Source organism: Apodemus sylvaticus, chromosome 14, assembly GCF_947179515.1.
Source record: "Apodemus sylvaticus chromosome 14, mApoSyl1.1, whole genome shotgun sequence".
Classification (NCBI taxonomy): Eukaryota; Metazoa; Chordata; class Mammalia; order Rodentia; family Muridae; genus Apodemus; species Apodemus sylvaticus.
In genome coordinates this window covers 22,203,433-22,226,306 of record NC_067485.1, presented here as the reverse complement: position 1 = coordinate 22,226,306, position 22,874 = coordinate 22,203,433, and the positions used below count along the sequence as shown (strand labels likewise).

At 43.0% G+C, this 22,874-nt stretch overlaps 1 protein-coding gene across 2 annotated transcripts in view; it reads left to right on the top strand.

Annotated features, from left to right (window-relative positions):
- Positions 1 to 838: 838 nt before the first annotated feature.
- Positions 839 to 22,874, top strand: part of Jarid2 (jumonji and AT-rich interaction domain containing 2) — a 177,225-nt gene continuing 155,189 nt past the window's right edge. For both annotated transcript variants that reach the window (XM_052157277.1, XM_052157276.1), the window contains exon 1: positions 839 to 1,447. Coding sequence is in view for 1 of the 2 variants with exons in the window: in XM_052157276.1 (XP_052013236.1) it covers positions 1,403 to 1,447 (45 nt within the window). In the remaining variant the exon portion in view is untranslated. The remainder of the gene's footprint in view (positions 1,448 to 22,874) is intronic.

Here is a 22,874-nt window from a genome sequence, read left to right as displayed (position 1 = left end):
CTCGCGCGCTGATTCCTCGATTCCACAGGCGGTTCGCGCCCTGGGTGGGGGCGGGGCGCGCGGGGCCGGGCCGGCGGCCCGCGGGGAGGGGACTGGGGGCGGGCCGGCGTGGGGAGTTCCTCGCTCCCGGACCACACGCTCCGCGGGCCAATCCCGAGCCAGCCTCTAGCAGTGTCGCACGCGGGACACGTCCAAGCGTTTGTTGGCAGGGCCAGGGAAGGGGGAGGGGGAGAGATCAGGGAAGGGAGTTGAGTGACAGGAGGCGTGGGGCACGCTGGGAATTGTAGTTCTTAGCTTCCGTGGCCATAGCCATTTTGTAGTCAAGGGACTACAACTTCCAGAAGATCAAGGGGACTATTCTAAGGTGCCCCGGGAATAGGCGGCTCTCCCCCGGGCCGGGCGTCCTGGGGCACTGGTACCCAGCTGCCCGGCTGCAGGTAGATGCGAGGGCAGTGGTGAAGGCTTGCATGCGGCGACTGTTGGGTGAGCGGGCTGCGGGGGTGGGGGGGGAAGGGGCTGAGGTGGAGCGACCGAGCGTGCCATGCATTGAGCTAGGGAGCCTCTCTCAATTCCAGGACTGGGCTCGGCATGGGAGAGGCGCCTGACGGGCGGCCCGCAAAGGAGTCCCCGAGGCCTCTCCGGGGTCTTGTCGACGGGGCTGCGGGAGTTCTCTGCATTGGGCCAGGGCTTGTAGGCAAAGGGTAGGCAGGCGTGCGGGGGCTCAGCTGTGGGAGTTTTCGTCTGGAGAGAGGTGACGAATTAGCCGAGGAGCCCTAACTTGTATAAAAGCAGAGTCCATTTAAAGTTGGGCTGGATAGCCTCTCTCTCATTGGCTGGGGGGCTTGGAAAAAAGAGACTCGGCGAGCCCTCCGCTGTGGTGCTGCCGCCGCCGCCGCCGCTGGAGTTGACTCTTCTGCTCGCACTGCTGCAGCAGCACAAACGTGACTTCCAACATTTTAAATTTATTTTTCCTTTTTCTTTTTCAAGATGTAACTACAGATCAGATACTAAGGACCTTCACGTTTCGCTGATGTAGTTTTTGGAAGAAAAAGGGGGGGAGTGAAGGGCGTCGGTTTTTTTTCTTTTTTTTTTCTTTTTCTTTTTCTTTTTTTGTGTCTGTTGTATGTTTCGGGGGAAATTTTCCATTATGAGTGTTTTACTAAAGTGAAATTTTCTTGTTTGCTTCGTTCGTCTTTGGCTCTTTTTTTTATTTTATCCTTCTCAATTTCGGATTTATTTCAAGGCGAATCTGGCTTTGGGGGAAGAGGAAGAAAAGTCGGATTACAAGATCAACCACCACCAACAACAATAAAAACCACCAGGATATTTTTTTGCAAATTTCTGACGGCTTTAAATTCATGAAGCAATTGTCCCCTTTTGCAATCAGCATTTGGATCTCAGAATGAGCAAGGAAAGACCCAAGAGGAATATCATTCAGAAGAAATACGTAAGTGCTCTTAACAACACATCCTTTGGCTTGCAGTTTTAAGCGATGGTTGTGAATGTCAAGTTTATAATTCTGCAGCTGAAAGGTTTTAAACATAGCGTCCGATAAGGCTCTTTCTTTTCCGAAAGGGCTTTTCAGGCAAAGTCGTGTCTGCCTAGTTTGGTTGAGAAAACAGACTGGTGTAGATATACCTCAAGTATATAAATTGACCTCGAATGACACACGTTAATGTAGTTTAGATGAAAGGCAAGGGGTTTTGGTGGAGGTTGGGTTCTCTGTGTGTGGGGGCCTGCAGTGATCTAACTGCATTCTCGGGCGGATTTGGCCCCATATTGCACTTTGCATACAAATGAGCCTGTTATTAGTTATTTGGAAAATCGTGTAAGGTATGTGTGTTAGAAGCTCTTTAAGTTGCAACCCAGAGCACGATTATGGCGATCTTGCACTGGCCCATCATTTAATATATGTGGCCGTTCTGGCTTATCTAGTTTGCAACATAACCCAGTTGGGAATCATGTTACAGGGAATGCATTTATTGGTATTGACTTTTATAAAGAGGTTGGTTTTGGTTCTAAAGAATTCATGGTTTCTAGTTTGATGGGGAAAACATAGCTCATGTAAAAGTATATGTGTGTTTGAGTGAATGCATCTGTTAGTACAAATAATTTCTGCTTGAAAACTGGGTTTCAGAAATTGGGTTGTAATGGTTCTATTTGTTTTGTGCATAGTATAGCAGCGTTTTGCTTGGCTTAGGGAGTGTTTTTGTTTTGTGTAGTGGCTTTGTGTGTGTGTGTGTAAGTGTGTAAGTTTGGGGGGAGGGAGTATAGAGGGGAACCAGGGGATTAACCAAATATGCACTCGGGTGATCCGGTGGTTAGCTGCATATGCTTTAGAGCAAAGAACACATTTTTTTTTCTTGATTAAAAAGGGCCCTTGTAGATACATGAAGAACAATGCGACCTTATAAGAAAGTTTTATTTAACTAGGGTCGATGATTTGGTCTGAACATTTTCCCTGTTTGGTTACTATGGAGTGTATAATGGGAGATGACCTTCGGGGCAGTGGTTTTGTAAAATATGCATATATAGATATATGTATTTAATGGAAAACCTAAATATCTCTTCCGGAGAGCTGATCCTAATCTATACACGTAAACTTAACTATGAAAAAAATGCAGGATTAAATAATGAAGCTCAACTTACAAAACTACTCCATAAGGAACTTAAGAATTAAAATACATCCGCATTGCAGAGGGCTGGGTAAAGCGTAAAGGACTAGTTTAAACTCGATGTGTAGAAACTGCATGGACACACACAGCCTTGCCTTGGAGCGTGGACTCCTTCCCAGAGCATGTCTGTTTCTAACGTAGCCACAAAGGAGATGGGGTAGAACTTGGGACAAGAACCCCCGCCCCCCATATCCCGGACCCCGATAAGTTGGAGAACATCGTGGGTAGGCTTTTTTTGTTTTTGCTGGAGGCCAGCGGATCCTGTCGAGTCTGGACATCCGGCCGCAAGCCGATGTGGCCGGCGGTGGCGGTGGCGGTGTGAGGCAGAGCCTGAGTTGCTGCTGCGGGAGCCGCGTGTGCTCACGCGGTGCTCCGGACGCTGCGGGCCGTGAGGGTGCGCGGGGCCTGCAGCGCTCTGGACCGGGGCTCCGGGCGCGGGCTCACGGGCGGCCTGTAGGGGGCAGACTCTGGGTGGTGCTCTGGCCGGGTGGGTGGGGCTCGCGGGTGGTGCGGCGTGCCGACTCGGGGCGGGACAGGCTGGGTGAGTGAGGTAAGGGGGTGGGTGGGGGGGCGTGAGGAAGGGAAGGATGCCCCGGGCGCCCCCCGCCGCCAGCTTCGCTGCTCCTAGGTCTCCCCGCCGCCCTGCCCGCGGGCTCCGGCGCTGTCTTGAGAGCAACAGGTTAAGCCAGAGACGTCAGCGCGCCCCTCCTCTCCCCTCCCCGCGGCCTTCTTTTGCCTTGCGCCTTTGCACCCCCCACCCCGGCCGTCACGTCCTCTCTCCGCCCCTTGCCCCCAGTGGCTTTGGGTCCTCGGTCCTCCCCTTCACGAGCCGCTGCTGTCTGTTGTCATTGTGACGTCACAAAGGGACAGCCCAGTGGAACCTTCCCCTCCTCCGTGATGTCAGAAGTCGGGCGGGAGATTCCAGGCGCGGCCTGAGTGGGAGCTCCGGGAGCTGCTGGGCGTAGGAGGAGGAAAGGGGCTGTGAAGGATGTGCTGGACCTCGACCTTCCGCTTTGAGGTGTTCCAGCTCCCAGCAGGTGAGCCCTGGGGAGCCTTTTATCCTTCACCGAGTGCCCTTGATTGAACCTTCTCAAACTACTTAGGGCCTGGAGAGCAGGGCCGAGGTTCCTTAAGGTGGGATCATTCCTCAGTTCCAGGTCATATAGATCACTGTAGTTCCCACTCACACCCATGTTAATGAAAGCAAACTGCATTTAGGACAAGCTTTCTTTACCTTGTATATGGATGGAGTTTGAGGATTTTGTTCCGTTGTGGTGTTGGGGTGCTTTTGCAGGAGGGCGTGATAACTTGGAAGGGGGATGCTGCTTAGCGTCAGCTATTGTGTTAAACTTTTCACTGTCTTTACGAAAGAGCTGTCTTGTTCTGGGGACTCTGGAGAGAGGAAGAACTGTACTCCAAAGAGCATAGGACTTAGAAATCCACTGGGTTTAGTTCTTAACAGAATAAATGGTTCATGGTGTGAATCTTCAGTATTCGCTAAAGTGGGAAAAGTCACAACTGCTTTTGTCACTTTACTAAGTCACTGAGATTATGTGGGTGGAAACCATAAAACAGTGCGCTGATTTATATAGAAGGAGGCATTATTCCTTGAGCTGGTGGAGGCAGCCTGCTTCCTACAATTGCTCTCAAAAGCTTTACATGCCTTCCATTTCGTTTATAGCAAAGAGTTGGAGTGTGATTGTAGGAGGAAGGCTTTGGGAGAAATGAGTATTATATTTCTTATTAAGTGACATCCTTGAGAACCTCATAAATTGAAAAATAATCCTGTCTTAATTGTGTTGGGCATGACTCCCACTACAATGCCTCAAATAACTGGAAAAGGTTGCCATTCAGAGCCCCAATTCACTTGCACAATAAAACAGTTGCATGTTTTCCCCCAGTGTGTATTTTCTGCCATCTTTCCTGTGGTTGGTTATTCTTAGGGGAAATAGGGGATAACCAGGCCATTTGGTCTTAGCTTGATACCAGATAAGAGCAGGTACTTCAAAAACAAATGATCAGGCTGATGTTTAGGATGACTCTAGCAGAATTTTTACAAATTCTGGGTTATAATAATATTAAAAATAGCACATGCTATGGCATCCTCATATGTGGAAGTCACAGGAAAATGCTGACTTCTTTCATCTTTACTTGGGGTTGAATTCAGAACTTTAGGCTTGTTTGGAAGACATTTACCTTTCCCTGTGGACAGAGTTGTACCCTTATCTAATCAGTTTAGGGATTTTTTTTTCAGTTTTAGTTTTTCAAATGCCTTTAATTCCAGGCTTAAAGTGGAGACAGTTCAAGGTCATCTTTAGTTACATATCCAATCTTGGCTACATAAAACAAAACAAAACAAAAACAACAACAACAACAAAAACTGTCCCAGACATTCTCTAGCAAACTGGGCCTGAGATTTAAGCAGGAAGATCAGGAGTTCAAAGTCATTCCCTGCTACATAGCAAGTATGAGGCCAGCAGCTGGAAATATGACAACTCTCAAAAACATACCCAAAACTAACCCATGACCCTAGAAAGTGAGTTAACTTCATATGGTTCAGAAAGAGTTCTACACTTTATGTAGTTGCAAAAATATAGCTTAGTGTGCTTTTTTGGTATGGACAAAGTCCTAGGGGGTTTGATCTCTAGCACAAAAAAATGTTGAAAGAAATGATTGATATCATCTGGTATGGTTGGTACATACACACCTTTAGCCCACTCCCCCCACACTGGGGAAGCAGAGGTAGGCCTGCATATCTCTTAGTTTGAGGCTAGCTTGGTCTATATAGGAAGTTCTAGGCCATCCAGGGCTAGGTATTGAGAATGTCTCAAAAAATTAGTTTGCTTGCTTTTCCTTTGTTAAATAAACATTGTGGTATTTTACAGCTCTGAAGGGAGAATTGAAGTTGGTTAGTTGCCTTGTTTTTCCTCTTCCCACATTCATTCATACTGCTTTCTCTTTGTTTCTAGTCTTGGAAAGCCCTTTCCTTTCCCAAGGAGTCTAGGGAGGAAATGCTTTACTTTTTGTAGAACTTTTCCTTGCATGTGCTAGGAAAGCTGTGTGGAAACCCAGTTCTAGGCATTCAGACAATACAGAAGCAAAGTCAGGCTCATGATGTGTTAAAATTTCAAAAGGATAATACGTTATGTTCAGTTGGGATCTATTACTAATTTATAATTTATATTTCATGTGCATTGATGTTTTGCCTGCATGTTTGTGTGAAGTTGTTGGATATCCTGAAACAGGCAGTTATTAGCTACCATGTGCTGGAAATTGAACCTAGGTCCTGGAAGAGAAGCCTCTGCTCTTAACCTGAAAACTACCTTTCCAGCCCTTAATACTCCTTTTTAAAGGGCTGATATTTCTGCAGATATTTTCTCACAACCAAAACTATGTGCATGCCCGTGGGTATGTGGATGCTACCTCCCACAAGAGGATGCTAGGGTACAACTTGGAGGGCCTGGTTCTGTCATGTGGATTACCTACTGGCTGAGCCTTCTTTGTTGGGAGTTGAGTATTTGTATCTGTAGCCATTGGCCTAAATAACCAGCTAGAAGCATAGTCAAGAGGGTAACTAGACCCTCTTATATTTCTCTTCACAGTTTTGAACTCTCCCCCACCCCCCCATACTGCATATATCTAAGGAATGGAAAGTCCCCTGTAAGTGTCTTGATTGTTTAAACTTCAAAAGAAAGACATCTTTTAGAGTTTCTGTCTGGTGTCTTCCGTTAACAGTAGAACTGTCTTGAAAGTGGATGAGGGGAAATTAAATCAAGTATAAGGTAAAGGCCAGGCTGGGATGGTTAGAATTTGTTACTTTGTCTTGGTCATGGTGGTATTTGGAATTAAGCTCTGGCCATGTTAATTAAAATTTTAGTTGCAGTGTTCAAACCCTACTGATGTTACTGGCCCAAATCTCTACAAACGTTGTGACTACTTTTCCTAACCTCTCCTTTTCCTAGCCTACCCTATAGGTGGGGGACATTCTGGTTATTAACCCAGTGGGCAGCTGTGGGTATGCCTCTGTCCCCTTTGGCTTCTAACCAGAAGGCTTGCCAAGTGTCAGTTGTTTGTTCCCAAATCTGGTTATTCCAGTTGGGTTTCTTCATGTAATTACAATTAAATCTTAGGTAAACCTTGAAATGACTGTGAAAACAGTTGGTTCAACTTTTAAGTTGAATGCTTTGGAGGAGACATGATAAAAGTGCGTGAAAAAAAAAAGAAGTTAGATAGAAATAGGCTGGATGCTTTGACATTGGATTCTTCATGAACATTCCAAGTCATTCCTCTTTGGTGGTGGTATGGTGGACTAAGTCACACCTCCAGTCTCCAGGTCATTCCCTAAATGTCCAAGTTCTCTTCATCAAAAGATGTGGTACAAGTCTGAAGGGAAATTTGTACTCAGAAATAAGACTGTACTTATAATGAGATGGAAAAGTGAGGCTGAGATAGGAGAATTGCTATTATTTCAAAGGTAGCAAGGGCTAATAGAGACACCATCTCAAGAAAAGAAACCGATTAGAGGCCCCAAAGTATGTTTTTATTTTTTATCACCACTCCTACTAGTCTGTAATTTTTTTCTCCTATATTGTTTCATGTAAATAACCAAGCTGCAGTGGAATTTACTGTGTAGTTAAAGATGACCTTGATTTCTTTTTTTTTTTTTTTCTTTTCTGAGACAGGGTTTCTCTGTGTAGCCCTGGCTGTCCTGGAACTCACTCTGTAGACCAAGCTGGCCTCGAACTCAGAAATCTGCCTGCCTCTGCCTTCCAAGTGCTGGGATTAATGGTATGCACCACCACTGACCTTGAATTCTTGATCCTCAAGTTTCTGGCTCACAAAACAGGAATTATAGGCACCCACTATCATACACAGCTAAAGCCTTTCTTTAATTTTGTCTCTCCTTACCTGTGCGTGTGCACACTTGAGACCAGTGGTCCTTGTTGACAAGTGCCTTTACTCAGTGAGTCATCTTGTTGGTCACATGCTTATGTCCTGTGTGTTATAGCAACTTCACTGTAAGATACTAATGAAGGTCTCTTCCATTTCAAATGCTTAAGTGTACCATCTGTGTTTTCAATTTTCTTTTAACTCAAAGTCTCATTCTGTATTCCACACTGGACTCAAACTCATGGTGTGCCTGCCTTGATTCTAAATCCTGGGATTCCAGGCCTGGCTTTTAGAAAAGCTGAACACCTTAATGAAGATTACTTCTGATTTATTATAAAATTGTTAAAAGTTGGAATGACGGTTGGGCGGTGGTGGTGCATGCCTAGAGTCCCAGCACTCTGGGAGGCAGAGGCAGGCGGATTTCTGAGTTCAAGCCCGGCCTGGTCTACAGAGTGAGTTCCAGGACAGCCAGGGCTATACAGAGAAACACAGCATCGAAAAAAAAAAACAAGAAAAAAAAAGTCGGAATGACTTCTTTAGGAAGCAGTGGCTGCTGTTTTGCTTCTGGTTCCATAGTCTTGACTTTCAGTCCTTCTCTTCCCGTCTCCCCCTTAAATAAGCATGTGTGTGTATGTTCCTATGTTTGTATGTATGTATGCATGTATGTATGTCCTTGTGTGCGAGCTATGGCATATGTGGAGCTCAGAGGACAGATCTGCAGAGTTATGTCTTTCCACCTATTATGTAGATCCAGAGGATTTGAATTCAGGTTTTCATTTAGTCTTGGAGGCAAAACACCTTTACATGCTAAGCAGTCTTACCAGTTTAGAAAACACTTCTAGACAATCACACACCTACTTTTCTTGACAGTGTTCTGGAGAGAAAACCTAGTTAATTCTGGAGTAATCACCCACATTCCTACAAGAGAAAAGGAACTCTGGAGGCCATTTTACAGAAGAGAATAGCAAGGCCAAAACATTGTTCAAATGATTCAAATTATGTCTGCTTGTGCCAGTCTGCAGTGGTTTGTCCTTGATGTTTCTTAGGGCACTAGAAGGTGGCGCTTCCCCGCCCCCATGTCTCTGTCCCTGTGTCCTCATTGACCATGTGTCCCACATGGGCCTGGTTTTTGGCACTCTGTAGTTTTGAGTGTCCACTCACACTTTTAAGTGTGCCTGAGGACCTACGGGCAGCAGTTCTTTAGGCTTCTAGAAACAACTTTGGTGTCTTGGAGCCTTACAGATCACCTTTGGTACCTTTCCTTGCGCTTGTACTGTTGATCCTGACTTTGCTGTTTTGGAGACCATTAGTTCTTTTCTCTCCCCCCCTCCCCCCCAGACAGGGTTTCTCTGTGTAGCCCTGGCTGTCCTGGAACTCACTCTGTAGACCAGGCTGGTCTCGAACTTAGAAATCTGACTGCCTCTGCCTCCCAAGTGCTGGGATTAAAGGTGTGCGCCACCACTGCCCGGCTGAGGCAGCTTGAGTAATAGGAGCATTGCTCTTGTAATCCTAAGGATGTGTGACTTACTGCATTAGAGAAGAACCCTACTATAGAGTTCTTTTGTTACTACTCTTTTGGCCCTAAATTCCTGGTCCTGTAGGCTCTGCCCAGTGTTGATATTCCAGGTGGGATCACTAACCTAAAAAATCACACAAAATTCAATTTCTAATTTAGTAAATCCTTCAAGCTCTGAAGATGAGGATTGAAATAGTTTAGATAGCAGTGTTGAGTTTATATGAATCTAGACGGTTACTTGTACTGTTTAGATTTCGCCCACACTCCAGGTGTACTGGCTAGTTTATGTCAGTTTGACCCAAACTAGTCATCTGTGAGGAGGGAACCTCAACTGGAAAAAAGCTCCCATAAGATCAAGGCTAGAGGCCACCTTGCAAGGACATTTTCTGATTGATTTGGGGTAGGGCAGCCCATTGTGGGTGATGCCAACTCTGGGCTGATGGTCTTGGGTTCCACATGAAACCAGGCTGAAGCAAGCCATGAAGAGTAAGCCAGTGTACTCTTTTTTCCCACGGCCTCTGCATCAGGCTCTTGCCAAGCTGCAGGTTCCTTCCCTACCTGAGTTCCTGTCCTGACTTACTTTTATGATGAAGTGTGGTGTGAAAGTGTAAGTCAAATAAATAAACTTTCTTAAGATACTTTGGTGTTTGATCATACACAAGGTAAGGCACTTCCTTAATGTATACTGTTCTTGAGGACACAGATTTTTTTCCCTAGGTGTTTAGGAGGTTGGGTGGCAGATAAGGAGTAGTGAAATAGATGGGTTTGTAGGTATTGTCAATTAGGAGATGACCCTCTGGTCTTTTGGCATAGCAACCCAGGTATTTGTTTCTCTGATTGAAATGGCCAGAAAATGTAGGAAGCCTTTTGGCATTTTACTGCTTTTTTATAATATTGGTGTTTTTTTTCCTCCATTATTTTCTAATCACCACTTTGGAGAAGGCCCTGTCCTCAATGATTATTAACCTTTTCTTAGTTCTCATCTCTGTCAGCTGTTAAGTAGTGCCTGTTTGGGCAACACTGGTGCCAGGGAGAAATGAGAAGGGAATGGTTAGAACTGAGCATTTGTTTCTTGTATTTATACCTTCCATAGGTGTGCAGAAAGAGGCTAAATGAATGATCATTCTGTTATGCAGCAGAATGTTGGCTCTTTGTATAGGAGTTGTTACTACTAGTGTGTTGGCTTCAGTCATGAACAGCCTTGAATTTGGACAGGCCTACTTTGAATATAGAGGGCAATTAGATAATGGGAAACTTTGGGAATATAAACTGAGTTCAAATTCCAGTTCTTCACCTAGTTGTATGGCCCTGGGCAAGCTACAGGACATCGCTGGGTTCCTTTCTCATCTGAGACATTGTTGAGAGCACTTCATAGGTGGTTGCTGGGAGAGTCAGGGAGATTTTTGATGTGAAAGCATTTTGTAAACTGCATACTGCTGCACAAATGTTCAAGGTATTATTACACAGTGGAAATCACCAACGTGGAGGTCTCAGGCCTGCCAGCAGCCTTCCTAGCTAGCTGACTCAGAAATAAATCTAGTAAGTTCATAGTGAACAACATATTTAGAGCAAGGCTTTTTTTTTTTTTTTTTTTTTTTTATATGTGAGTATACACCAGAAGAGGGCATCAGATCCCATTACATATGCTTGTGAGCCACCATGTGGTTACTGGGAATTGAACTCAAAACCTGGAAGAGATCAGTCAGTTCTTACGCTCTGAGCCATCTCTCCAGCCATAGAGCAAGATTAAGAGATGGTATAACAATTCCCCGACCCCGTCACACTTTGCTTGTTGAATGTCTGCTGTATCCGGCCAATCAGCAAGACAGATTGAGAATTAAGGTCAGAGCAGCACAAACATGTTTAAAAGAATGCATGTTCCTTGAACTTGAAAATCTGATCATGGTCCATCCTTCTGGTGGCTGTTTGAGGCCTCCTGCATCAAATGTAAACCAACAGAATGAAAAACATTTCTTTTTTACACCGTCCACCTACCTTGCCCCTGAGCATTCACATTCTCCTGGATTTAGCAAACTCTCATCCATGCTCAGGCAACTTGATCTCCTGAGGAGTCTACTACGTTCCCTTCCTCCGGAGGGCCTTTAAGGCTAGACTGCCATACTCCAAGAGACAGACTCTGGCTCTTAGTCTTTCCTTGCTGATGTGTAACACCCCTTAAAGATGTCTCTTTGTGTGTCTGTTGGGGCTGAGTTTTGTAGCTGTTTTGGATCAGCATATAGTTAGTATGCAAATAATTACTCCTCCCTCTGGCCCCACTCCCTCCATTATTTTTGGTCTTTCAAGACAGGATTTTGTGTAGTTCTGGAACTTTCTGTATTACCAGGCTGGTCTTGAACTCACAGAGATACACACTGTCTCTGCCTCCTGAGTACTGAGATTAAAGAAGTGTATCTACCACCTGACACACAGAATTCTTGAATTAAAGCTTAATGGTGGAATGTATCAGTATCTCTGAAAGGGAATAGATGTAGAAAAAGTGATAAAGGAGTTCACTAATTAGAATTCAGACCCATTCTTTTTAAAGCTGGAAACTTGTCCTTTATTACAAGAATGTCTCAGACCCTACACTCTATCTAGACTACTTGAGAGTGGAAGGCTTCTTCTGTTGCTTTTGGACAAGTCCTTGTGACATTTTCTCTCCTTCCAGGTGCATCATTCTTCTCCCTCCTTCCTTCCTTCCTTCCTTCCTTCCTTCCTTCCTTCCTTCCTTCCTTCCTTCCTTCCTCCTTCCTCCTCCTTTCTTCTTCTTTCTTCTTCTCATGTTTTGTTTTTGTTTTTTCGAGACAGGGTTTTTTTTTGTGTAGCTCTGGCTGTCCTGGAACTCACTCTGTAGACCAGGCTGGCCTCGAACTCAGAGATCTGCTGGGATTAAAGGCATGTGCCACCATGGTCCGGCTTCCAGGTGCATTCTTAGTCATCCAAGGTAGCTGAAGTAATTGATTCATTTTTATGGGAAAAAATTCATATGTAATCCCCATAGCTAATTATAAGCCTGTAGCATTTTCACCTAGTGAAAAATGGCTTTTCTGCTTCATATGAAATCATTCCAATCAAACGTACTCAAAGATAAGAATTACTGAAATTGCTTACCAGATATTCTTCCACTGGAGATGTATAGGCTCATTATGTGCTTCTGCATTTCTCTCTTACATCAGTTATTAAAATACAATGATTTGGAATGCCTGTAGACACACCATTGACATGGGCTTCACTTGACCTGCTGCCCCCTTGATGGACTTTCCACAGGTTTAGTATTGTTAAATAAATGTTTTGTGTAGCCTGCTTTGTGTGCATTCTTTGCTCTTCAGAGTCCTCAGTGTTGTATAATTACTGACTGAACTGTACCATATTGCCTTCTGGGAGGGGCTCTGCCAATTTAGGGTTCTATGCAGGGTGCATGTTCAGGCCATTGGATTTGTTTGGCTTTTTAAAAGCAATAAGGGCATTTGTAAGTAGTAAAGATGTCAGTTGAGTTCTATTTAAGTTTTTGGGTTTTTGTCCCCTCTCAGGGCGTTTAGGACTAAGAAAATACTTTGTTAAACAAAATTGCTCGCGTTTATGAGGTTCTTTCCTTTGTGAATACGGTGGAGATGCTTAAGTAATGAAACGACCAGGAATCATGTACATGCGATTTTAGTCCTGTTTGTAAGGTGGGCTTTGTACCATTAATATTAGTACCTGAGGGTTGAGGCTTGCTCAATTAAATACAACTGATAAAATAGTGTCTTACTGTCTGCTCTCCTCCTAAGAGAATTTGCAGTTTACTTGGGGGCAAGGATGTAAAACAGTAGGAAGGAAGCGCTGGCTTTGGAGTCAGATCTTGGATATGTTTAGATGATGGTGACCTTGGTCAGATTGTTTACTGCTGAGTTCTCTGCTTTCCAGTAGGGAGGAAGAGCCTCTTCAGCATTAGAGAAGAATGATGGATTAACCAGGGGAGTGGAGTATGTGTCAGTGTCTAACACAGGACAGTGAATCTAAGTCCTACAGGTCTGGAGGGCGCAACTCTACAAAGATTGTGTTTCTGGGTCATCTTCAGCTGTTGTTACAGCATGTTCTAGTTGTTTGAAGACGAGGATGGAAATTAATGTGGCTATTTAGCACTTGTCTTTTCTCACCAAGGTGTGCTTTTTCCTTAAGTAATGGGAAGATTCTGTGATTGAATTTTTTCTTGTTATCCCATGATTTCTGAGGTTGAGAAGCTAAGAAGGAGCATTCTTTTCTATTTTCTTTGTGTGAATGTCTGTGTGCCAGTTCTGAGTCCTATTGGATGAACTTTGCCTTTTTAGGTGGAATCTAATTCTCATTCGTTTTACCCAAGTTGCTCCCTTTCTTATTCTTATACTGCCTAAAGCAGTAAAGCTCTGTTTGTTCTATTTTCATTCTTGATGTTGGAGGATGAAAGGGCCAATGTGAATGGAAAGCATTTAATAAGGAATCATGGTCTGGGTTTCTATTTAAATTAGTAGCACATGCTTTTTATCCTGCCTTGAAGGGTTTTGGTTATGTTGCCTGGCTGTCGCTGGAGCTCTGACATCACACTGCTTGGCCCTTTACAGATGCTACATGATTCCTCATCAGATGAGGCCCTTGCTGTCCTGGAACTTGATCTGTAGACCAGGTTGGCCTTGATCCTGCCTGCCTCTGCCTCCCAAGTGCTGGAATTAAAGGTGCATGCCACCGTCACACTTCGAGGCTACTACTGTTAATGCCAGATACACTGAGGATTCTGTTCCTTAATATTGCAAGAATTGTGAAAACACAGTTAATTGCTGTGCAGTTATGATTGCAGGGGTGTTGGTAAAGAAGCAGACAGACCTTCTTGCTATTGATCCTCATTATTCCTAGTTTTGTTGAACATTAGGTTCTGTTCACTTCTCAGCTGTTTACCTTTCTAATCAGTTTTCTTAAATTTGATTTTTTTTTTTTTTTTTTTTTTTGAGATTGGGGTTTCTGGGTAGCTCTGTCTGTCCTAGAATTCTGTACTACTCTAGGCTGGCCTTCAACGAAAATGATTTGCCTTTCTCCTGAGTACTGGGATTAATAAATCATTTTCAATACCACCGACTGCTTTTGCTTACCAAGTTTTTGCATTGAAGGTGTCTGTTGCTACTTCTGGCTGAATCACACCTTTCTTTGTGTGTGGGTGCTTGTATGCTAGCGGTCCTGGAGGCCAGAGGATAGCTTTTGGGAGGGAGTTGGTTTTCCTTTTGTGCACTTTTCCACCCCAGCATTGACTCCGGTTGTTAGGGCTGCTGGTATTTGTCTTTACTCAGCTGTTACTCAGTAACAGACTAACAGGCCCCTTCTTGTTTGTTTGTTTTGGTTTGTTTTGGTTTGTTTTGGTTTTTTTTTTGAGATGTACAGTGTTACTCAAGGTTTGTCTTGAGTGCTGGGAATGTCGTTATATGACAAGTACTCAGATGTTTGTTTGCTTCTTTGTTTGTTTGTTTGTTTTTTTTCCGAGACAGGGTTTCTCTGTGTAGCCCTGGCTATCCTGGAACTCACTCTGTAGACCAGGCTGGCCTCAAACTCAGAAATCCACCTGCCTCTGCCTCCCAAGTGCTGGGATTAAAGGCCTGAGCCACCACCGCCCGGCTATTTGTTTGCTTCTTTTTGATATATTTTATATCAGAATGGTAGTTTTGTTTTCCATGTATTTTCTACATGTCACACATTTTCCCTAAAAGGTTGTACATACCAGGAACAATTTTTTTTTGTCTTAACCTGACTGAAGTTCAGTTGACATGCAAATGTGACACAAGATTAAAATGTGGACCAGGAACAGTTTCCCTTAAATCTGCAGTGTTTGGCATTGAGCAGCTTTAAATTTTTCCTTTAGCTGAGACAGAGACTGTGTAGACTAGGCTGGCTTGAAATTTGCCTCCATCCACCTGCCTCTGGCTATATGGTGCTGGAAGCAAAGACAATGTACCACTACACCTGGCCCCATTTATAGTTTTTTGAGATAGTCTTTACCAGCTCAAGCTGGTTTGAAACTCAATACAAGCAGGTTGCCCTCCAAACTCAGCCTCACCTAGAGCCTGGTTTACAAGCATGAGCCACTGTACTTTGAATTTTGACCTACAAACTTTGCTAAGTAGTATTGGTATTGACACCCTGACAGCATTTTTAATCTTAAAGAATTTTAAAGATTCATGAAAGTAATCCTTAGTGATTATCTCCTGAGGGCAGAGATCAGATTTCCATTTAAATGCTGAAGGAGTTTATCACCCCCCTCCCCGACAATGTAGGGGGCCAGGCTGGACCTGGATTTAATAATGAACTTCTGAAGTCCTTGGTTAGTAACGAATCAGTGTTTTGTGTCTTTTAAAAATGTTTTCAATATTCAACTCTGTATTGTAATCTTCAAAACTACTGTTAGGATTCCAAACCACTGTAGTTTTAAACTAGGTTGAAATCCGAAAGGTGGCTGACAAGAGTGAAAAGAAAACCTCCACTAAATAAAAGATGTGTTTGCCTTGAGTCTGGACTCCGGGCACAGCTTAGCTTTAGGCCAAGTCCCATGGTTGAAGAAATCAGGGAAAACATTCTCTTTACCTTCTGCTCCCCCAAGCAAAGCAAAATAAACTCTAACTACATCATGCACTTTTGTGAGTTAGTTGTACAGAATTCTTACTTAATGAGCTTGATGATGCTATATGGGGTTATTGTCTAGACGAGATAGAATGTAATGCACACACCTGATTGTACATGAGTAAATCATAACTAACAATGGGTTTCCTTTTGGTTCAGGTGAGCTGGAGAGGGGATCAAGAGGTTGGGGAAGATAAATCTGACTTGGAGGGATCTACTCTAAAGCTTGTCCTTTTTTTTTTTTTTTTTTTTTTTTTTAAATTTCCCTTTCTTAATCTATTGCTTGCTCTAATTAAGTGATGTCTGGCACTCCCCAAGCTGACTGGACTGGGATGAAGCATGTTCTATACTCATTTAGCTGCTTTCCCCTTTCTTCCTGGACACTTGCTGAACTTGTCATGTATTTTGTAGCAGAATTTATTGGGGCAGAAGGCAGAGTTTCCTGGGAATATAAGCAAGGATGATTATAAAGAGCAGTCAGGTTACCAGGGAAGGCCATTACCTTTGACTTGCAAACCTCTTACAGCTAGTGTTTTGCTTACAGTTGTTTAATACAAATAAGCACCTTAGTCTTACCTCTTGTAAGGAGGTGACCTTTCCCCCCTACATGTAGGTCATTCCTGTAAAGAACAGAAGATGTCACCTTGGCCAAGCAAACAGCTTGCTTTTCTGGGCTTTTCTTATATAAGAAGGCTTTGAGAAGTCAGTGCTTTTCAAGGAGCAAGTGTCTGGGTGCCTTCTTGCCACTGTCACAACAGCAAAGTATCCTCTGTGTTGAATGCTAAAAGATTTGTAATGCTGATAAGTAGGAGTTTACTTTTTTTTAACAGTTCATTTTTTGTATCCTAATTAAAATTTCAGGGTGGTTTTTGAATTAATCTAGGGGAATTGTTAGAGTTGGCCCTGAAAATCTCTGTGACAGGTAGACAGACTCCCCTGTTCTTTATGTTTAGCACAGATTACAACGTTAGTGTAATAGACTGAAGTTGGTGCTTAAAATACTTTTGTTAATTTTTTAGGTCAGGGGACAGCTTTTAGGAGTCCATTTTGTCCTTCCTCCACTATGTGGATTCTGGGAATCAAACTCAGGTCCCTTGATTTCACTTGAAAAGTGTTTTTTAAACCTGGAAGGCCATTTCTTTGGCCTCAGTTAGATTTGCAGTTTTTTGTTGGGGTTGGGGGATAAAATTATTTCTGGTCCTTGTTTGCTTTTCTGTTGATCAAAAAAAAAAATTGACCAAAAGCAGATTTTAGGGGAGAAAACTCATTTATCTAGCTTATTCTATCTCAGCCTCCCCAGTAAGCTGGGAATGTAAGTATGCAGCTGAGACTGGGCGTCAGTAATAGCTTTATATTTAAATTTTCTTTTGGTACGGAGAATGAAATTCAGGGCCCACCTTTTGCTGGGCAAGAACCCTTATCACTGAATAATACCCTCACCTCCAACTCAGTTTCTCTTTTCTTAGTTAGGCTTTCTTGTAGCCCAGTGGATGGACTTCTGATTCTTCCTCTTGATTCTGAGGTGATCAGGTCACAGACTTGTGACAAATGTTGTTGGGGATGGATCCCAGGGCTTTCTTACTTGTAAGGTAAACTGTTCTTTGATTTGAGAGCCCCAGGCCAGCACCTCGAGGACCAGGCCGACCTTTTCAAATAGTCATCTGTTAGACTTTCTCTTAATTGTCTTTCTTGTATAAAGTTCTGGGCAGTCTTGATCCTGCCCCCATGTCCGTGGTATTTTAAACCAAGATGAGGCACCTCAGTCTTTTCCTATATAATTTTGGATATGAATGTAATGTCTTTTAAAACAATTATGTGGTTTGTTAGTATGTTCATAGTTATACAACTGTCAGTGTGGTCACTTTTAGAACATTTCAGCACTCCACAAAGGAACTCCACACAGCGCTCACGTTTCCCAGCCTCTTACAACCACTCATCTTCTTTTCTGACTCTGAGGCGCGGCCCTCCCCCCCCCCCCATACTTGACATAAATGGATTACTAAAGTATGTGGCTTTTGTGATGGGCTTGCTTTTTTCATGTAATACAGATGAATCTCATACTGTTCAGTATTCCTCAAGGCTTGATCACAGAGTGTGGATATACCACATGTTTATTCAACTGTGCCAATTAGTGTTTGTTTTTGATCACTTTCACACAAACTAGGATTCATGATTCACCTGGCTTCCCCCCCCCCCTTTATTTTTTTGGATGAATTATTACGTAAGGCTCAGCCTTGTTTTATTTATTTATTTATTTATTTATTTTTTTGAGACAGGGTTTCTCTGTGTAGCCCTGGCTGTCCTGGAACTTACTCTGTAGACCAGGCTGGCTTTGAACTCAGAGACTGCCTTTGCCTCCCAAGTGCTGGGATTAAAGGCGTGAGCCACCACGGCCTGGCCTTATTTTTTTTTTTTAAAAGGTTCTTTATGTAGCTCTGGGTCTCCTGGAACTTGCTTTGTAGACCAGGCTGACCCCAGGGAGATTTTTTTTTAATACTGAGATTAAAGGTTAAAAGTGTGTGCTACACCTAACTTAAATTTCCTTGGTCCTAGGCTGGCCTCCAGATTTACTCAAGTTCTGGGATAACAGGCATAACCTACCACACTTGTCTCAGCTTTAAATTTATATGTGGTTAGTGGTTATCTCGGTTAACATTGTTTGTCAGTGTACTTTGGGACAAAGAGTTAACTACTTAGAAAATCTCTTTGAAAAGAAAATTTATTTAAGTCTGTGTATGTTTTTGAAACAGACACTCATTTAGTCCAAGCTGGCTTCAATTTACTGTGGTTGTGTGTGTGTGTGTGTGTGATAGCTTTAAACAGGCCATCCTACCTCTACCTTCCAGTCTGTTAAAACACTAACAAACGCTTTTCAAGATAAATGTAAAGTGAAAGATCTTTGAAGAGACCTTGACCATAAATAATTTATTTTATTTTATTTTATATTTTATATTTTATTTTATTTTTTTGAGATAGGGTTTCTCTCTGTAGCCCTGGCTGTTCTGGAACTCACTCTGTAGACCAGGCTGGCCTCAAACTCAGAAATCCACCTGCCTCTGCCACCCAAGTGCTGGGATTAAAGGCGTGCCACCACAGTCTGGCTGGAACATAATTCTTTAAAATTTTATCTTATCTGTGTGTGTGTTTTGCTTGCATGTATGTGTGCCTGGTGCTCATAGAGGCCAAAAGAGGGCATGGGATTCCCTGAGGCTGAAGTGACAGACAGTATTGAGCTTCTTTGTGGGAGCTGGCAGTTGGACCCCAGATCCTCTGGAAGAACAGCCCTCTTGCTCTTTTTTAAAAATATTTCTAATTTGTTATATTTATTCATTCATAATGTGATGTGAAGTTGTGAAGATGATATAGTTGCTTGTTGGAAACGTGGTTTTTGCTCATTTTTAAGCATTCAGAAACCAAAGCAGGGACAACAAGAGAAGTGGAGTGGGAAATTTGCAGATGATGGGTAAGGTGACCCCAGGAGATTGGGTAGCATTCTGTGAAGGTTGGAGGGTACCTAGTGTACATGGGGCTGAGGGTGTCCACACTTTTCCTCAGGACTCCTGTTGGTAGGAAGCCAAACATTAATTGGTCTGTGTTTGGAAAGTTACATGTTATACAGAGTTTAAGTTCATTGTCAGTTTTTGTTAACTAATAATGCTAACTTTACACACTCCCTTTACACACTCCCCTTTGTCCTTATTGAGTTCTGTCTGAAGGCCATTAATTTAGCTTACCTATTTATTGAGTGTCCACTTCAACATACAGGTTATGTGTGTCCCTGGGTGTTTGTGTGTCAAAGAAGTTAGTATTTTAAGCTTTGCATTAACTGTTCTGCTGTCCTGCTTTTGTGTGGTTTACCTATATACATAGTTGGATCATCTGGAAAACAGCCACTACATCCCTCCCACTAAAATTAAAATTCCTTATTAGAGCTAATTTTAGAATTGAGTTAGAACTGCCCTATAATGTAATGCAGAATATTTCCCAATAATGCCTAGGTTAACAATGATAGTCTTGCTGTATTGTGCAAAAAAGGCTTCTGTTCAGACCCAGCTGGGTTTCAGGCTTAATTCATTGCTCTATGGTGGGATCACCACAGCTGCTGTGGGGCCTTTACAAATGCAAAAAAGCTGTCAGTGTTTGTTTCATCAGCTGCATAAGTGATGAGGCCAAGTTGAGGAATCCATTCCAGTGCTCAGTGTGCAGGCTGTAGCCATTATTGTTTACAGAATTAGTGTGTTGGAGCTTTAAAATAGTTGGCACATCATCTGCCCTTTAAGAGGCCTCGACTGAGGAACCTGGGACAGTTGGTTGTTCCTGTAGTGCCTGTGGGTCTTAGTATAGCTCTTGTATTTTAACTGGGCTCTGGTCTTAATCTTTTTCGATGCTGTTAGCTCAATTTTTGTCACAGACTTAAAAGAAAAGGCATTTTATCTAGAATTTTGCAATTGACTTTTAAAGTTTTAATCACCTCACAGCTCCAAGTAGGATTGTCAGCTGAAACTTAAAAATAGTATTGTAGATTTGGCCTTATGAGATTGAATTTGTGAAGTGAGACAACTTTTGGAATTGCTTTCTTTTCAGCAATCCAAAAGTTAGGACTACTTGACAGCAGATGTACTTGGTCAGGACACTTTCTTTTAGTTCTGGTCCTGATAGAATTATGGGTACATGCCCAGTTTTTGTTTGGCAAGAAGAAGGCTTTAGAGACCAGTACACATAGTTTCATTCTTTCACATGATAATAAGTGTAGAATCAGATATTTCTCCTCATCTTCTTCCTGTGCTCCTGCCCCTTGATGGCCTGAGACTTGCTATGCAGCCTTGCTTTGGGTTTGAGATCGATCCTCCAGCCCTGTGGTGTTGGATTGACCATAGACTTCATACATGCCAGACCAACCTTTCATTTAATGCATTCAGTTTTTGAGTCTTTGTAAATGTTGGAGGGCATGACTGCTCTCCCCCAACAGTAAGAATATAGTTTTTCAACCCTTTTAAGCCAACTAGGATGAATACATTGTGTGTCCATATTTTATTCCCAGTTCGGAAGGCCATAGTAGTGCTCTCTCATATTCAAGAAGGATGCCACAAACTTGAGGGATTCTAAAGGAAAGATCAGTTGGTAGTGAATCCATGTGGTGGGCTGATTAAGCAGGGTTTGGGGACCTTGTCTTTGCTTGGCTTTCAAAGTATTCCTTAGGATGCTCTCTGACATCTATACTTACCTTTCTTTTTTTTTTCTTTTTTTTTTGTTTTGTTTTGTTTTTCGAGACAGGGTTTCTCTGTATAGCCCTGGCTGTCCTGGAGCTCACTCTTTAGACCAGGCTGGCCTCAAACTCAGAAATCCCCCTGCCTCTGCCTCCCAGAGTGCTGGGATTACAGGCATGCGCCACCACCACCACCGGCGGTGGACACTTCCAATACAAATCATGGACAACTTCCAATACAAATAATTTTCGAACAGCCTCTCTCACGTGCTCACTCTGAAAGGCAGTAATAAAAAGGAAAGCTGCAAACCGGGCTGCCCATCTTCCTCAGGAAGGACCAATTTACAGGGCCTCAGAAGGGAGCAGCAGTTTCATGGTCATTGTTAGCCCCCTGTTCAGTACTTGGTTGTACTTTCCTTGCTTGACCTGTTTCTCTTGCTTCGGGTGTTTCGATTATATTTTTGGGGTTCAGGATTCTTATCAAAAGCCCCTACTGCTTTTTTGAGTCATTGTGAGACAAGACATTTTCTTGTGATGGCTTGAAAAGTTGTACATCTTTGGTGAGTTAAATATTCTGGTGAGGTAAAAAAAAAAAAAAAAATAAGCAAGTGTGTGTGTGTGTGTGTGTGTGTGTGTTTCTGGTAAGTGGGTAGTATCTTTTTTTATTGGAAAGTTTCTTTACATTTCAAATGTTTTCTCCTTTCCAGGTCTCCCCTTCAGAAAGTCCTTATCCCATCCTCCCTTTCCCTGCCTCTATGAGGGTGCTCCCCCCTCACCCAGAAGGGCAGTGTCTTCTTAGGAGCACAGATCTTCCTAGTGGCTTGCTTCCTAGAAAATGTGCTACTATAAATGACAACCCTGGTCCCTGCCAACTTAGTATCTGATTGTCCATGAAGTTTGTTATCTTTGTCTTTTGTTTTGTTCTTTTGGTAAGATTTATTTATTATTATATCCAAGTACACTGTAGCAGTCTTCAGACACACCAGAAGAGGGCATCCAATCCATTACAGATGGTTGTGAGCCACTATGTGGTTACTGAGAATTGAACTCAGGACCTTTGGAAGAGCAGTCGTAACTGCTCAGCCATCTGGGCATGCCTGCAGTCAACACCTGAAAGGAGCCTGAATGTGAGCTAGCTGATTGTAAGACACCAGTAGGCGCACACTAGTAGAAATGTGTGGTATTCCTTGGAGGAACATTTGTTCTAAAAAGCAGGTCAGATACACAGTTGTTAAGTCATGCTTTATACTATGGTACGTTGTAGATGAACTTGGAACTCTGCTGATTGTAGTCAATGCCTCCTGAAGGATCTTAAGGTAGATCCCTTGTGCTGCCTCGGTTCACCTCGGAGGATCGTATGTTCCTGCCCTGAAGCCAGTCCACGAGCTCTTTCACTCACCTTTTCCCTCAACATGTGATTGATTGGATGGATGTTTCCATGCTATGTGTATAATGATCCTGCTACTTGTGCGTTTTATTTACATTCTTGAGGGTGTGAATGTGTTCCTTGGGTGCAAGAATAAACTGAATTTCACTAAATTCTGTGGGAGAGAGTTAAAACTTTGGTAGCCTTTCAGAGAGTTGATGGCTTAGAACCTCTAAGTTTTAACCTAGCCCAGAAGGGATGTTTAGGGAATAGTCAAAGTATAAAGTACAGAGTCTTCCCTACCTCAAAGAATGGCTGGATAGTTAGTGGGTGTTCGTGGGACACTTGTTTCTAAGCAGCCTTTTTACTAGAAATTAGTGGTGGGTACTTTTTCCCTTTGGAAAAACCAGCACTTAAACCCTCTCAGACAACATATCTTGACCTAAGTTAGCTTTCTAGAAAAGAACAGAACTAGATTTTTTTCTGATAGCGTTCAAAACAACTGAAAAGCTCATCTCTGAACTTTTAGCTGTTGACTGTGGCAGTTATCCTGCTTCTGCTAATAGAAAATAAAAAGTTCATTTACCTCAGTGATTGTCATTT